Here is a 17296-nt window from a genome sequence, read left to right as displayed (position 1 = left end):
GTAACTGCTGCAACTAAACATGTAGACACCGCTGATTTCGCCGCTTCATCAGCAAGCGAGTTACCGACAGCGTGGACTCCCACACGCTGATGGCCGAGAGTATGAATCACAAACACGAGTGGCAACCGAGCCTTGAGCTCAGCCACTCGAACCCAGATCATCTTGTGTTTTATTGTGCTACCCTTGGAATAATGAAAATCATTCTGAATCCAAAAGAACAAGTTTTCATTGTAAGACTGGACACAGTACTAAGAATCACTCACAATAAGAGTAGGCACACTAGGATCAGCGTACTCTAACGCTAGTAAGAGAGCACGAAGCTCTGCCAATTGTGCGGTGCAGTCACCTAGAGTCTGCGCATGCACTACTCTGGACTTGAACTCATCATTCACCATGGCACCAACCCCAATGGCGCAAGCGGAAACGTAGACGTGTTTAGAGCCATGCGCAACCTGCGCCGAACCATCAGTGTAAATGATGCAATGGAAGTCCTCCAAAGGTCGCATAGCTAGAGGAGCAGGATGAACGAATTCATACTGCAAGTACTCCTGCGACTGTAATGAGGCGTCAAAAATAAACGTGACATCCGTGGACGTCAAGGAAGCAGCCCATTGAATCCACCGAGGGTGCAAAGCTTTAGAATTTGGTACACTGGCTTTCGTGACTGCCTCTAAATGAGGACAGGGTGTAACAACCAACATGCGTTTTACCTGTGACAGAGCATGTTCCTTAAGAATCGCCATCTGCACAGCCGTCAAAACTTTCTCCACAGTGGAAAACCGCATTTCAGCCGAAGTGTACACGTGTGACTTGTAAGCAATAGGTACTGTGTCTCCTTCATTAAAAGTTAGGTACGTGAAACCCACCGTCCCAGGAATGATTCTTATCACCAGGCTAGTATGGTTATCACGAGTCAGTAAGAATTTAGAAGCGAGCAGATCAGTCTGCAAAGATTGCAAGATGGCTGAGTGTTCAGGCAGCCAGCATGATTTGGTAAAAGTTGGTTGTATCAAAGCATACAAAGGTTTGATACGCTGGGCATATTCCGGAATATAAGTCCCCCCGAAATTTAAGAAACCCAGTAAAGACTGTAATTTTTTCAGTGTTGTCGGAGCGCGCAGCTGTGCGCATTTCTCCAAGAAGTGAGGAGCCAAACCTCTACCTTCATTGTTGAGCTCATAGCCCAGGAACTACACTGTATACTCCGCAATGTGCGATTTTGCAAAGTTACATTTGTAACCCATGTCTGCAAAGGTACAAATTATGGAATTCACTCAACACAGATGCTCCCAAATTTCGTCGTCCGTGAGATATATGTCATCCACATAAGAGCAAGCATCTGGGTCGATCCTCTCCAAAAGAGAGACTATGCGGGCGGTAAATATACCAGGACTATTCTTATAGCCCATTGGGAGACGCCGAAATTGTTTTTGGACCCCGGCGCAAGCAAAGCTGGTCCATTGGAGCTAAAGCTATCCAATCTGTGGGCATAAAAACCATTGGAAATGTCAAGCGTGGTCTTAAAACGCTTACGCACAAGACTATCCACTAGGGCAGAGCCGTGAGTATTCTGTACTGCACAGTTACGGCAATGCGAGTTTAAATGCCGGTAATCCAATACCAAACGATATGACCCGTCTGGCTTGGTCACAGTAAAAAGAGCGTTATTCATCGGTGACACACATGTTTCAATAACTCCCTGATATTCCAATTGTTCAAGGATTGCCGCGATGGAAGCTTTGGCTTCACGCCGTATGGGATATTGAGGTTGAGGCTGCGGCTGAGATCGTAAAGGAATCTCGTTGCATGGGGACAATTTATCCCAACCACATTGGTTGTGGTACAGAGCCGGTGCTAGAGCCCTAACCCACTCTTCTGCAAAATGTTGCGCATGCTCCTTCAAGACAGTGTTTGCGAAACTCGGGAGGATTACCTCCTCCCCTCGCGGCGCTGCGAGCACAAAAGTTGGGGGCCAGTCAGCCTCCGAAAGCAAAATGTCATATGTAGACGAAAGATTTTCCCAAAATACCCCTTTGATGGTACGTTGTATGTCACCTTCTATTAACTGGACGGTTTCATAAAGTCTATCAGGGGGAGCAACTATTGTATCGGCTGTTTCTATCACAACATAAATATCAGTCGCTGTCACCTTCAGCAGCGGACGCAAGGCCTCTCTCACAATGGTAATCTCCGCCGCGCTGTCCAGCAAAGTCAGAGCCCATGTCAGATTCCGAAGCCGCGTTCTCACTATCTGTGGCATATCGATGCGCTGTTAAAGCTGCGACTTTCTTTTTTGCAAACTGCGGTCTCTTCGGCGTTGAGCGGTCCTGCTGTCCTGTGCCGTCTGTCTGGCGGGGCTGGTCACGACCTTGCTGACCACCCCGACCCTTTCCGCCTCCTTCACCACCGGTCTTCGCGGCCGATGAGTCCTGAAAGGAATGAGGAGAGCGTTGATCAGAAACCTGAAATCGATCAGGTGATTTAATCGTCGTGCGATTGCGCAAGTCATAAACACGTTCTGTTTGTGCAGGCATCGGAGACGCAGGGTGAGGCTCCTGCTTCTGTTGTTGTTGCTGTTGCTTACCCTGTTTCTGTTTTTTAGGCCAATTTTGTTTTTTTGGACTGGGGCTGAACTTCCGTTTCTGAAGTCTGCCCTTGGGGTAGCTTCTTCTCTTTTACAGAAAAAGGCTTTAGACCCTTGCTATTGCGACCCACTTTTCTATAAGCAGCCACAATCATCCTCGCTAACTGCCTGGGTTTATCGGCATCGGGTACCGCCTCAAAGCATTAGCTACCTGAAAGTTCACTGCATCCCCCTTGACATTAGCAAGAATGAGATCGCAAACTATATCAAAGGAGCCACACAGGCGCATACCCAATTCAACCGCTGCCTCCGGTCCGTGATCATCTTGAACACGTTTAATGATCGTAGGCAGGACAGCCATAGACAGAGTGCCGTAACACCTTGCATAGACCGCCGCAAATGTTTTTCCCCAGGTCTCACAGTCAATGAGTTTTGGGGCCAAATCCTTCGGTAAACTAATCGTTAAGATTCTATGTTTATCACCAGGAGTTGTATTAGGAAATACTGCTTTCAGCTGGTCAAATTTCTCAGCAAGCCAGAAAGGAAAATCATCCTTTTCCTGGGGACGCTTGCCCATTACAGCATTGACCATCACAGGACTGAGTTTCAAACTGCCCTGCCCCGCCGGAAGAGCCGGCCCCACCCGGGAGATGACGACCTATGTATTGCACTAATGCACGAATCACGGCAATAGAAACTACATGCAGTCTACGACCCTCCGCCAAGGTACAATTGCCGTGTTGAGGATGAGGAGTAAATCCAGCTAAAACAGGCCTATTAGCGCCTGGAATGGACAAAGGACCTAACCTCGGAGCGGTTAAAGAATGGGGTAGGGCGCCATGTCGCGGGAATTCCGTTCTCCTACAGAACTGTGCATAGAGATTTGGAACCTCGGCGAATTAGGGTGGCCCAAAACTCACCTCTGTACCCAAAATCCCCTTACCAGGCTAGCTACAGTTCTGTAGGAGAACGGAATTTGCGATGCTGCCAATGATCAATAGGTACTTCCAGTGCCCTGTACGGAGTATATTCATTCGGCACAGGTGAGGGAGTGTAAGTGTGGAACACACCAGAATTAGCGTCCACAGCCGGAAATGTCACCCACGAATAAATATGGGTAAGCTGCTTCCGCACTCACCACCAAAATCACAGCCAAGCCATCAACTGGTACATTGTTAGTTTGCAAATGATTGCGCACCGCAATGCGACTATGCTGCGGAATGTCCACAGGCTGGGCCATGACTGCACAGGAGCATAGAAAAACAAAGCAAACTTTGTAGCACACCTGGGTAGTAATTCAAGAAAACCGTTTTAGAAAGATTCAAGCTTGAAAAGACCTATTTCAAAAATAGTAAGGTTTATCCGACTCCACCATTTTCCAGAAACGACAGCGAAGGGGTTAAGATTTGAATGATATACTATTCGAGTGTCATGATATAAGACCACCAACGAATGGGCGCCATGTCCCGGGAATTCCGTTTTCCTACAGAACTGTGCATAGAGATTTGGAACCTCGGCGAATTAGGGTGGCCCAAAACTCACCTCAGTACCCAAAATCCCCTTACCAGGCTAGCTACAGTGTCTCATTGGTCATAACAAACTCCCAATGTTTAGACAAACCAGAACATGAACTTACAATACCTCAGGTTACGTGGTTACGTGGAACACATGAGTACTCTTTCGTTATACAATCATTTCAAACAAGAACGTGGAGTAAATGAGGACACGTGCACATTTGAAATATTTATTTACTAATGCCGTTTTCTCAAACGCAGTATCTTAGATAATACAAGGAAACATATTATCAGAAGCAAATTTATCAGCATAGTTACTAGTCCATAGAAAGCAAAAGGTGACAGCATGCTAAAATGCTGTAATGAATAAGGGTTAACAACACCTAATTCTCACCCTCCCTAACTAGCATATTATATTAATATCTAAGAAGGTCTCTTTGGGTTTTAGCAGGGCGGCCCCATACCTCAAGATCCTAGTATGAAGAGATCACATCAGCTTCCACCAGCTCTCTCTGCATGCGTACCGCATCAAGTGTGTATCTGTGCTCTAAGCAAAGCAATATAAAACGCGCCTAAAGCCAGAATTTGGCAGGAGCTGCACTTATGTTATGTCTATGAAGGTGCGGAGATCAGACCTCACAACAATTTGTGTCGAGTTATCCTTGAAGCTTCAGCACTCTCTGTATAAACATAGTTTACTAAGCAAAGCTGATATCAGTGCAATAACATATTATTCTCATGTAAATCACAACGCTCGTCTAGGTTGAAAGCTAAATCAACAATTAAGGGTCGTGTGCAGAAGCAGCAAAAGGAAAAATGGCGTTTAAACATTTAATAAGCTCATGCTAACTTAACACAGTATATAGATAAGCAGTAACTACATGACAGCTTTACATTTTTTTATGCTTTTACCACGTTTGGATAAGGTAAGTATGGGCATAGGGGTATATGTTTTGGGGTACTGAGGTATATGTTTTGGGGGGTTTGGGTATTTTAAGGGTTCAGATATAGTTTTGGTTTATGGGGTACAGGGGTAGTTTTAGTGTTTAGGGATGGGTATGGGTTTTGGGGTACAGGGGTATTTTTAGGGTTCAGGGCTAGGTTTGGGTTTTGGGGTATAGGGGTATTTTAGGGTTCAGGGGTAGGTTTGGGTTTTGGGGTACAGGGGTATTTTAAGGGTTCAGGGCTAGGTTTGGGTTTTGGGGTATAGGGGTATTTTTAGGGTTCATGGCTAGGTTTGGGTTTTGGGGTACAGGGGTATTTTAGGGTTCAGGGCTAGGTTTGGGTTTTGGGGTGCAGGGGTATTTATAGGGTTCAGGGCTAGGTCTGGGTTTTGGGGTACAGGTTTTTTTTAGGGTTTAGGGATAGGTTTGGGTTTTGGGGTACAGGGTATATTTATAGGGTTAAGATGGGTCAGTGTTTAAGGGTGTTGGGGTATTTTAAAGAGTAAGGGTGGGTTATGATTATGGGGTGAAGAGGTATTTAAAGGGAGCAGGGTGGACACCCGGAGCTGGAATGTACAGAACCTGGGAAGAAAAAACAATGAAATATTAAGCACAACGCTCGCTGTTTTTTTTGTAATCCCGCGCCCCGCACACGCCCACGCCCCCAGCACTACCCCACAGCGCACGCGGAACGTGCCACACGCCCCCAGCGTTTGTCACGCCCCCAGCACAGGCCCACAGCACAACGCAGACACGGCCACAAAGGACTACTTTGCTGGCACTGTTCTTTTACCTTTTAAATGTATATGGTGGGCGTCTGCATAGCCTATGTCCTTCTGCGGCAACTGCCCTTTCCAACGCTGTATTGGGTGTTGTGATTGGTGCTGTGGTTCCTGAGTTTATCCGCCTCAATGTTTTGGGCTCTCTCTTTATTATATTAGTATGGATTTCTCAAAAACTACGGAACGGATTTACACCATTTTAAAAAGGTCGCTTTTTGAGCCAAGCAGTACATTTTTGTAAATTTGGTGTAATTCCGTTCAGCAGTGTTTGCTATAACAGTGTCTAAAGTTTCCTATGGGAACATTATTTTTTCACCACTATTTTTTGAATTTCTCAGGAACTACTGAACAGATTAACACCATTTAAGAAAAAGGTGCTTTCTGAACCAAGGGCTACCTTTTTGCAAAATTTGGTGTAATTCCGTTCAGCAGTTCGGGCTGTAGCCATGTATAAAATTGCCTACGGGAAATAAAATGGAGAAAACAAGTTTTGGTACCCCCTTTTTTTCTCGGCCTGCTTGATGAATCACTCTCAAACTTTCGGGATAGGAGCGGACCGGATATGTGGTAAAGACTAATGCATTATAATGAATACATTTTTAAGGCAGTCATGGTCATGGCATGCATGGTTCTGTCATAAAATCTCAGCCCATGGATGCTACACCAAAAGTGTTGTTCAAAAACACATGGACCCTTCAGCCAATCCAGATGTATGCCCCCATGCCAATCACTGGTATCACCCACATAATTTTTTGGGCCATTACATGGTTTGATATTTTCATGAATCAGTGGCAACTTCACCTTTTCTTCTTTATGGATCATTAACAAAACTTGACATTTTATGTCATCTGCAGGGGAATGTAGATACTTGGTAAATAACTGAGGTGGAGAAAATTACATTTCCTGTATTATTTCAATGCTTCTCTTAAGAATATGATGTATATATTAGTCATATGCACTCTTGTATGTAGGAATTTGACAACAAGCTTTTTGAATCTGGTACAAAACAACTTGAGTGCCTTTTGAGTGCCTAATAGCTAAGACCACTAGGCCACGGTCTAATGGAAGACTTAATGGACTTCTAAGTCGTGGTAGAGGACCCAAGACACTTACACAGAAGTAGCAGACATCCTAGTAAAGGTAGACTATATGTTTAAGGATGCCAATTCCCCCGAATACTTAATTGATGGGAAACTATAACATTCAACCTTATAATTTTAATGCTGTTGTTACAGACTAAACTAACCACACAAGGTTCTACTGCAATATGTTTTTTATCTCTGGATCTTTAATAGGAGTAGGAGTGAGAAGAGGGTACAGCACAACTAGAACCAGTGTGATAGAGTGGATAGAACCTGGACCTCAGTGGTATGTGCACAGTAACCCCAGACATGAAGCACAGGTGTACCACTCAGCCTCGCTCTGTACTATGGGATGATGGCTGAGAAGATGACATAGGCGCTTTTCAGCTCTTCTTGTCCATTGGTCTTAATATTAATTGTGCTTTAGTATTGAGAGTCATGTTTTAATGGAGTATGAAACTGAAATTTTACCACACTATTTTTGAAGATTGCAGATTTTGCACATTCTAAAGTCGCAGCATTTGTCAACTTAGTAAACTTCCCCACTGGATGAAATGGAAAAAAGCAATTTCTGTAAGCTGCAGTTATAAGTAGAGTTTCACAAGTATTTTCAAAGAAGACCGAGTTTTCTTTTTCCCTTTCTTTTCAAGAAAAGTTACCTACTGTAGGAGCCTAGAACACATTGCACTTTGTTACCACATCTCATAACTTTAGTGGGATTGGAAAATAAAGTGACTCAGTAGAAAAGTTTTGAGGGGGTAATTAGAGTTTTAACTGTGAGAATCATTAGGAATCATCCACAGACCGCCCATCGAGAGGAAATGTACGAATGAATGAATGATTTAGTTCAGGGGTCTCCAACCTTTTGTATAATAATACCTACTTCTGATCAGTGAAAATCATTATGAGCTATTGAAGCCAAGTAACCTGTGCATTGTTACTTGACACGACCGTGCCTAGCTTTCTTGACTTTAAATCTAATATCCATGGAGCCCGATGCCATGGTTTTAATAAAATACTCTAACTAGGGGTACTATAAAAGGGCTATGTGAATCAATAAGGTGTATGGGTGACTGAGAGCCTGTGTCATATGTATTTGTGGCACAGGGCATACCTTTAGCTATGTGTGACATTGTTACATGAACAAAACAAACATGTTTTTTAAATGAGAGAAATTTAAAGTGCTGAAAATGTCTTCAAAAATATTCATAATATCAAAAAAGAATTGCACTTGTTGGAAATTACTGTATTTGCTGGGAGCAAAATGCATGCTTTTGGTAAATGTGACACTTTTAAAAGGGAGACAATTAAAATGAAGAGTTGACTCAATTTTAGATTGACACTTCATTTCAGTTTTCTCTCATTTAAAAGCATTCATAAATATCATTTTGTTCTCATGCTCAAATATCGAGTTCTGAAGGTAACAGAACACGTATTTAGTGCAGTTTTTAGTTAAAATGAACTCAAGGCTTGGAGCTACTGTGAAGGTTTTTGCTAGCTAAAATAAACATAGCATTTCATTAATTGTAAAAGGAAAACTCAACACTTCTTTATTGCAGTTTTTAGCTAAAAATTACTCATTTATTAAGTTAGAATACTGAGTTGAGAAGGACTTTTAATTAAGAGTTAAATACCCTAGTGATTCTGTTCTGAACTTATGTGACCCACAAGGGTCATACACCTGAGTGGAATGCTGCCAATTGTCAAGGACTGCTATTTGCAACCCGATGATGATATACAATAAACATAGCCTTTCTTAACTTTAAAAAGATAACACAACACTTATTAAGTGCAGTTTTTAGTTAAAATGAACTCAAGGCTGGGAGCAACTCTGAAGGTTTCTGCTAGCTGCTGGTAACTCACAATCTTCTAGTTAGAGACCCCTAGGCTAGAAGATAATGGGGCCATTTTAGGATTTAAGGGTGAGCAGTGGTGAAGGGTTGTAAGGGGTGTTTTAAGGTTATGGGGAGGTTAGTGATAGAAGGTAGTAAGGGTAATTTTAGGATTTAGGGATGTAAGGGTATTGTTAGTGGTAAAGGCTGACAAGGTGGTTTTTGGAATGGGTAGTGCTAAGGGTGTTATTTTTGGGGATTAGAGGAGAATAGTGAAAAAGTTTCGTAAGGGTAAATTTAGAGTTTAGTGGTGAGTAGTGGTAAAGGATGTAATAGGTAATTTTAGGGCTAAGGGGTGTGTAGTGGTAAAGGGTGGTAAGGCTAAGTTTAGGGATATAGGTTGGTGAGGGTATATTTAGGGTTTAGGGGTGGGCAGTGATAAAGGGTTTTTAGAAGTTAACAAAAATAGAGGTTTAGGGCAAAAATGTATTTAGATATAATATACCTATACATACATATATATATAGAGCTTCACATAGCTTATGATACTCACCATGTGTGCTGAAGGCATGCCTAGTAGAGGCATCTTCATGGAAAAGGCTGCGTGCAAAAGGCATGCCTGGTAGAGGCATGCATTCTATTAACAAAAAAACTACAACATAATAAATCTGTACCGCAGGATAATTTTCAAATTGTGCATTTATTTCAGGATTACCATACTATTGGTGAAGTTACTCCGGTGCAGGATACTGTTCAAAATTACCAACTTGAGTTCGTGTCTGAAAATGAAGGACTTACAACCATGAGGTTCAGCCGCAAGTTCATAACATGTGACCCCTTCGATGTTGATGTCACAGTAAGTGAGTGTGGGATGATTGCCCATGACATAAAAGTGCATGTGATGTAATGAAGAATCCAAATAGTGACTTGCATGTTCAGCCTTATCTATTTCGATCACTGTTCCCTAGCATAATGGTTAGATGTGATGACCACTATCGTGTGAGATAGCAGCTTCCTGGTGATCTAGTGCTGCTGTTGTCTAGTGGTTAGATGTTAACTAACTGCAATAGAGATAACCATCATAAAGGATGTAATTGAGAACTTGGAGCAAAAATGGGTGAAAATATACCTTTTGCAAAATACAAGCATGGGCAATGCTTGAGTTAATCTCTCCGTCCCATACCAACCCAACCACCACCAGAGAATCTAGAAGAAAGTAATAAAAGGTTGAAGTATTGAACAGTAGTCTTTTTTACCTTCCCCATTTGTAGGGAAACACCCAGCGCATCATCGCCGTATATGGAAATTCTGACACGATTGCCTACCATGGACCCAGTCAACGTTTCATGGCATCCGTCCAGTTGCTCTCAGAAGCACCAGTCTCAGGACCAGCTCCAGATCCGTCCTTCACCTATGACATAACTATGTCCAATGTGAGCATCATAAGTAAAGTTCAATAACTACTATAAAATTATTCATATGAAACTGTGCCTCCTACGTTTGCGAGTGGGATCATTTGGCCATTGAACACTTATTTTTAAAGGTATTGGAACAGACTCTCCTGACTTGGCACTGCTTCTATAACACAGCAATAGGACATGATTTATAGTTTTCTGCCCATGTGGTAAGAACAATGGTAGTTAATGTTACTCACTGGGCTATGTAACAGTAATAGGTGCTGTGCAAGTATTTTGGTGCTTGCTGCAAAATATGAATAATGTATGTTTAGTGCCCCAGACAAAGTATAAAGTTGCTGCTGAAGCACTCCCCATGCATCTTCTCACTTAAAGGCGGTTTTCATCTCAGTGCTACCCTTAAGCATCTGTCTTTTCCTGATAAGGACAGTGGTAAGTTTTGAGCCTCCCATTTCTTTCAACGTCTTACTCTTTTCATTGTTTGACTGTATTTTTTATAGTTGAAGTTCTCATATTTATCCAGCATTGTTTCTCATAATGTTTTCTACTGTTAATATTGTATCTTCTTCAGTAATTACAAGCAAAGGTAAATATATTTTGTTGTTGGCAAAAAAAAACAGCAAGACACCCTGGAGCAGGAAATGGTAGACGAGAAGGTTACTACTATTGCATCCAACAACAGGTGGTGGGGATTGTAGCAGTTGGGTAAAGATGCAAGAGAGGAGGTACGCAGGTAGCTGGGAGTGTAGCTAATCAAAATGTGCTTGTGGGCGGTTCCATGTTACAATATTGATAAAAATATAGTCTGATATAAATATTTCAGCCTGTTGTTTACAGATAAATTGCTTACTTGAGTGTAAACATTTTTGTATTTGGAGGGGTATTTATAAAGCGCGGCGTTCACTCCGGAAGGAGCATCATGGCGCTGTGAATCCTTGAGCCCAAATCACAGAGTGATGGGAGGGGGGGAGCTAGATAGCGGCTTTAGTCCAGTCGTCGGGGAGATTAAAAATCCAGGTTTTGAGGAGTTTCCTAAAAGGTTTCTCAAGGGTCTGAAGTCTGAGATGTCTTGGCATGCTGTTCCAGGCTTTGATGGCCAGGGTGCTGAGGGATTTACCGCCTTTAGACTTCAGGTTGAACTTGGTGGAGGTCATAAGGTTTTCTTGTGAGGATCGAAGGGAACGACTTGGATTATAGTGAGGGAAACGTCTGATAAGATAAGCGGGACCTGTTTTGTTGAAGGCTCGAAAAGCAACAATGAGGATTTTAAAGAGTATTCTCTTGTGCAAGGGGAGCCAATGTAAGGTCTTGAGGGCTGTGGAGATTGATGATTTGCGTGGGAGTTTTAGAACAAGGCGGGCGGCAGTGTGTAAAACACTTTGAAGTTTCGAGAGAGTGGACTTTTTAGTCCCTGCCAGAAGACCATTACAGTAGTCTACTCGTGAGAGTATGAGGGCTACTGTAACTGTCTTTCTAGAGTCAAGGGGGAGAAAATCAAAGAACTTCCTCAAAGATTTAATTATGCCGAAGCATTTTCCTGCTACGGACGTGACATGATGATCGAATGAGAGGTCAGAATCAAAAGTGACCCCGAGGTTTCTGGCAGAGGTGACCGTCTGAGGGGGGGCTACCGAGTTGTCAGGCCACCACAGGGCAGGGCAGAACGAGGCATTCTTTCCAATGGGGAGGATCTCAGTTTTATTTGAGTTGCAGCGAAGATGGTTGGCGTCCATCCATTGGAAAACTGCCGTTAGGTAGTGTTTGAGGTTGAGCTCTGCTTTGTTGGAGTTGTCGTCTAGGGGGATGATCAACTGAGTATCATCGGCATAGGAAGTTACGGTTATGCCGAATGATTCTATCAGAGTCAGAAGAGGGATGAGATAAATGTTGAAGAGGAGGGGGCTTAGGATGGATCCCTGGGGGACTCCGGAGGACACCTTTTTCTCATTGGATTGAAAGGAGCCAAGGGTAACAGTTTTGGACCTATCGCTAAGGAAGGATCTGATCCATGATAAGGCTGAGTTGGTGATGCCGATATCAATAAGTCTATTGATGAGGATGGAGTGGGATATGGTATCGAAAGCTGCCGTGAGGTCAAGAAGGATTAAAATAGCCTTCTTCCTTTGATCTTGTAGGGATTTAATAGTATCGGTCAGTTCGATTAAGGCGGTTTCAGTTGAGTGATTGGACCGGAACCCGGATTGCTGGGGATGGAGTAAATTATGGGAGTCAAGAAAAGTCTTGAGCTCTTTGTGTACTAGCTGTTCTGTTATTTTACCCAGAGCGGGTAGCAGGGTAATGGGACGGAGGTTGGTCAAGTCCATTGGGGATTTGTTTGCCTTTTTCATAAGTGGCTTAACCATGCCTTTTTTCCATACAGAAGGAACAGAACCGGAGCTGAGAGACAGGTTGATTATTTCGTTGATGAAAGGGTTGACCTCATTAATGATGAGGTGGAGAATCTTGGGGGGGCAGGGGTCAAGGGGGGAGCCAGATTTGCACGTAAGAATGGCTTCTCTGGTCTGGGTCAGAGTCACTGGAGTGAAGTTTTTGAGACTATTCGCGGTCAGACACGGTTGGTCCAAGTCGGGGATTTTATGTATTGGGGGGGGAGGGGGGAAGTCTTTTTGAGTGGAGGTTATTTTATCATCGAAGTAATCAGAGATCTTGTCACATAGCTCTTGGGATGGGGGGATTTCAGGCTGTAGAGCTTTGGGGTTGGTAAAAGTTTTTACTATTGTGAACAGGGTTTTTTGCTTTTGGCTGGCTTCGTTAATGGCGTTTACGTAGTAAGTTTTTTTAGCCAATTTGATGGAGGAGAGATAGTTTTTCCTCTGCAGAATATAAGTGCTACGGTCGCCATTATCGTAGGTTCTGCGCCATTTGCGTTCCGCTTTCCTGCAGAATAGATGTGCGGAGGCTAAATCAGGCGTGTACCAGGGAGCTTTGATTTTATTTTTCTTCAATGTACTCCCCTGTTGATTGAGTGGGCATCGTTTGGTGAGTTCTTGTGAGAGCCAGTTATGAAGGCAAACTGCATCTCTATCGATGTTACCGGATAGAGAGGGGGCACTGGTTGGGGACAAGGGATGAAGGATTAGATTTTTCTGGACCGTTTTCCAATTTATCGAGTGAGCATTGTAGGAAGTGCGTTTATTGCTGGTAGGAGGGTGGCAGGTAGAGATGTGGAAGGGGATCAGGCAATGATCTGTCCAAATCTGGGGTAGGGGGGACAGGGTAGTGATGGACGGGAAATTAGAACAAACACCATCCAGGGTGTGACCAAAAGAATGGGTAGGCAACGTGACGCTTTGTTGTAGGTTAAAGATTTCAAGTGTCCGCAGGAAGTTGCTGGTTTGGGCGTCAGCAGGGGTCTCAAGGTGCAAGTTAAAATCTCCTAGGAGGGTAAAGTGTGGGTAGCGAAGTAGAAAGTGTCCCAGTGCATCGTTTAGGGAGTCAAGAAACTTAGCGGCATTTCCAGGTGGGCGGTAGATCAGGCCACCGGAGAGGGAGAGGGAATGGCTGAGCTTGATGGAAAAGCCAAGTCCCTCTACGTCGGTGAGGGGGTCAAGGCAGAAGGTGTGGCAGTTAAAGGTGTTCCTCAGTATGATGGCAACACCTCCTCCTCTACCTTTCTGTCTGTCCTGTCTATGGAAGGAGTAACCCTGAGGGAGGGCTACGGCGATGTCAGGGTTACAGTCTTCAGTGAGCCAGGTTTCGGTAATCATGAGACAGTCGAGGTCGTGGTCAGTAATGAGGTCGTAAATGTCCTGACTATGTTTACGCATCGACCGGGCGTTTATCAGGCCACCTGTGAAGAAGGGACGCTGTTGTTTAGGGGGGGTTGGCAGCTCAGAGTCGAAATTGAGAGACCAGTAGCATTTATTGCAACTGAAGGAGCTGACTACTTTTGACAGATCGAATTTACAGGAGCAGCCAGGCCTACCTCGCAGTCGGCGAAGGTCATTGGGAGCATACCTGATACAATGGGGAATTTGGGCAGGGATTCCTGCGCCTTGCGCGGTCTTAGCATGTATGATTCCACCCTTCTAGAGGTAGAGGCATGTACACACCGGTATACCTGGTACCAGTTTGAAAGAACTCTGGCATCGCAAAATGGAAGCTGCAGCCACAGTCACAAGTCTGGCCTCCTGCTGCTGGATGAAATTCCGGCAGGGTAGGTCTGGACAATAGCTTTCCTGTCATTGGGTGGTATGACCACCTCCCAGACAGGCTTTAGTGTATTGGGGTTGGGTGGGTGCACTCCAAGAGTGCTTTGAAGTCTGCACTGAGGGCACATTTGGTGTCCCTGTGCATAGCCCAGTTCAAACCGGTTGCAGGGGCTAACAGCCCCTGCTCTGGCGCAAAACTGGACAAAGGAAATGGGTGTAGCCACCCCTCTTTCCAAACCCTCTCATAGGTGGGTCCCCGGTGTTAGTCCAACCCCTTCCTTGGGTATAAGAAAGGAACCCCTAACTACAGGACTTTAGATTACACCTGGACAAAACTTTGCTACAGAAATCCCGGAACTTCGACGAGCTACACGACTAGATGACTGTAGAATCTCCCTTGGAGTAAAGGACTTACTCCCCTGCTTGGCAGGCACCAAAGAAGCATCCGCCCAGTCTGCATCTCTGAAGCTCCCGCCGGACTCCAAAGTATTTGCAGCCCAGGAGGTGGATCTCCAGATTTCTCGGAGGCTGACCTAAGTCCCCATGAAAGCTGAGACCTGCAGCCCTTGTGAGTACTATGGAACTGGAACCCCTGGACACCGTGCACATAGCTTCTCAATGCTCATTGAAGCTGTGCATTGGGTTACTTGTAGCCAGACCCTGCGCACCTTTTCCACCGAAGAGTGCTGGCCTATACTCCATGACTGTTCCCTGAGCCGGCCCTATGTGTATTTGCTTGAGGTACCTTCGCGATCCCTGGTCCGTTGACTGGTGGGTCCCTGAGAAGGCAACTTTGGCTTTCCTTGCTACAAATGTGCCCTGATTCTCCTGACTCTCCACCACTTGGTGAGTCCCCCGGACCTTCCTGGTCCGCACCAAAGCCTATTTTCTCTTCCTGAGTGGGTTACTGTTGACAAGGCTTGTTGGGTCCAATCCGGGCACCGATACCACAGCACTCGACATCTTTCGTGGGACAGCTCGAATCCAGCTCCTGGACATCATCGCCGCTTCCTGGTCCTCATGGCTGCAGAGTCAAGCTTCACCTCTTCACACCTGAAACACCTGACATCGGTGGACATTCGTCTATCATGCCCCTGGTCACTGGCAAGTGACCCAGTCTCTGTCCCTTCTGCTTTCGGTTCTTCACATCTTCAATCCAGGCTTGGATAACCCCAGACACTTTCCACTTTGACGGCACCAGTACTTTGCAGCAGATCACCAGTGAAATCAACACTGAATCCCGACACCAAAAGACACCTATGCTCCCGGCTTCTCTGCGTGAGGTAACTCGAGTACTCCAGTGCTCCCATGGGTGATGGCCCTAGAACCCCTTAGGTCTAAAGGGGTTTGCTCAAAGTCCTCTTCTAAGTGTCCTTAATCTTTAAATTTCCAACTGCAATTTTCCCCATAGAAGCCAAAGACGATTTGTGGCTGTGTTCTCACACTGCACGCGCCCCCCGTGGGTCCCCTGTGTCACTACCTTTGGTGGTTCCTTGTGGTCCCAGCGATTGTACAGGCTCTAGGCCATGTGTCTAGTCAAGTCGTGGTCCTTATACCACTTTCCTAATATATAGTTTGGTTCGCCCCTAGGGCCTAAAGTATATTGTGCTACTTTACTGTGATATATTAAGTGTAACATATGTGCTTTGAACTATAGCCTCATAAAGAGAATAGTAGGGTGTGTTTAAGAATAAATACATATATTTTATATACACATTTATATACATTTCCCTGACAATGGGCCAGATAATGAGAAAAAGCTTCTGAATAAGGAACAAAGCTGGATTTATCGACTTTCATCACAGAAGGATGGCCTCAACTACGTCATTCCGTGGAACTCCCTCAATCATTAAACTCCTACAAGTGAAGACACATCTGTCAAGCCACGAGTACCCCCACTCTTATGCACCTATGGGCATGACTCCTTCCAACTCTACAGGCATGCAGCTTCATCGCACATTCCCTTCAAGTGACGACACACGTGTCATGCCACAAGAACCCATATTCTAATGCTCCAACGGGCATGGTATATATCGAGCCCTTCTTTCTACGGGACACTTCCTATTCAAAACTATTCGGCAATTTTATTTGACTTTTGCAACATGCTAAACCATCTCTATATATGTCATGTCTCTGTCATTAATGTTGTATGTCCAGGTATGTTTGAGGAGGGAATCCCCCTCTAACACCTAGAGCACCTTAGTGAGTGCGACACGTAGTCTATCACACTCACTTAACTTTATTTTAAAACGCACCATCACATTTAAACGGTCCTGAAGAAAGCCATATTTAAAAGAAGGCAATGGCTGAAACATGTTGACCCACACTGGATGTAGGAGGCCGTAATCCGCCACCATCACACCCACCCTGCCTGTTTTTAACCGCTGACAGGAGCCCAATTATTAAAATTTAATTTAACCCTCCGGAACTGGGACTCCTGCCAAGCCGTTTTAATCCCACTTCACCTTTCTCACCTCACTGCACTCTCAGTATGATACCTGCTCTGCTGTAATCAGGCGTTGAAGCACACCTGCGACACATTAGGTGTCACTGGGTGGCCCCGATGATGAAGCATGCCACCAACTAGGTTGGTGGGTGAGGGCTTCATGAAGACACCCAATCCGTGCCACTGAATATGACTCTTTAGAGTTCCATTAAAATAAAAATTTAGCTAGTTCTCTTTGATATATATAATTACTTGTGGGGATTCGGACTAGCTATCTGGTCCTCTCTCTCCTTCTTGATACGCAACTTGAGAAAGTTGCCACTCTGTTGTCTAAGGATCCAGTGGCCATTTGCAGTTGCTGGCTATAAGTAAGTATGGGGGTAATTTGTGAATTCGCGGTACACAAATTTGCGCAAAAGCGAATTCGCGTTCCCCATAATCCGTGCGAATTTGCGGATTATTTTTTGCGTGTTCGCAGGGTTTTTTACATATTTGCGGGCCTCTTGCAGCGCACCGACCGCAAAA

The 17296-nt window shown here is 44.6% G+C and overlaps 1 protein-coding gene across 1 annotated transcript in view; it reads left to right on the top strand.

The window, feature by feature from the left end:
- Window positions 1-17296, top strand: part of LOC144767799 (DBH-like monooxygenase protein 2) — a 274266-nt gene that overhangs the window by 45156 nt on the left and 211814 nt on the right. Inside the window, exons 2-3 of the mRNA XM_078651178.1 lie at window positions 9448-9594; window positions 10010-10171. Of these exons, the coding sequence (XP_078507304.1) occupies window positions 9448-9594; window positions 10010-10171 (309 nt within the window). The remainder of the gene's footprint in view (window positions 1-9447; window positions 9595-10009; window positions 10172-17296) is intronic.

The sequence above is a fragment of the Lissotriton helveticus genome, chromosome 7 (genome assembly GCF_964261635.1).
Source record: "Lissotriton helveticus chromosome 7, aLisHel1.1, whole genome shotgun sequence".
NCBI lineage: Eukaryota > Metazoa > Chordata > Amphibia > Caudata > Salamandridae > Lissotriton > Lissotriton helveticus.
This window is presented reverse-complemented; position numbering and strand designations above follow the sequence as displayed.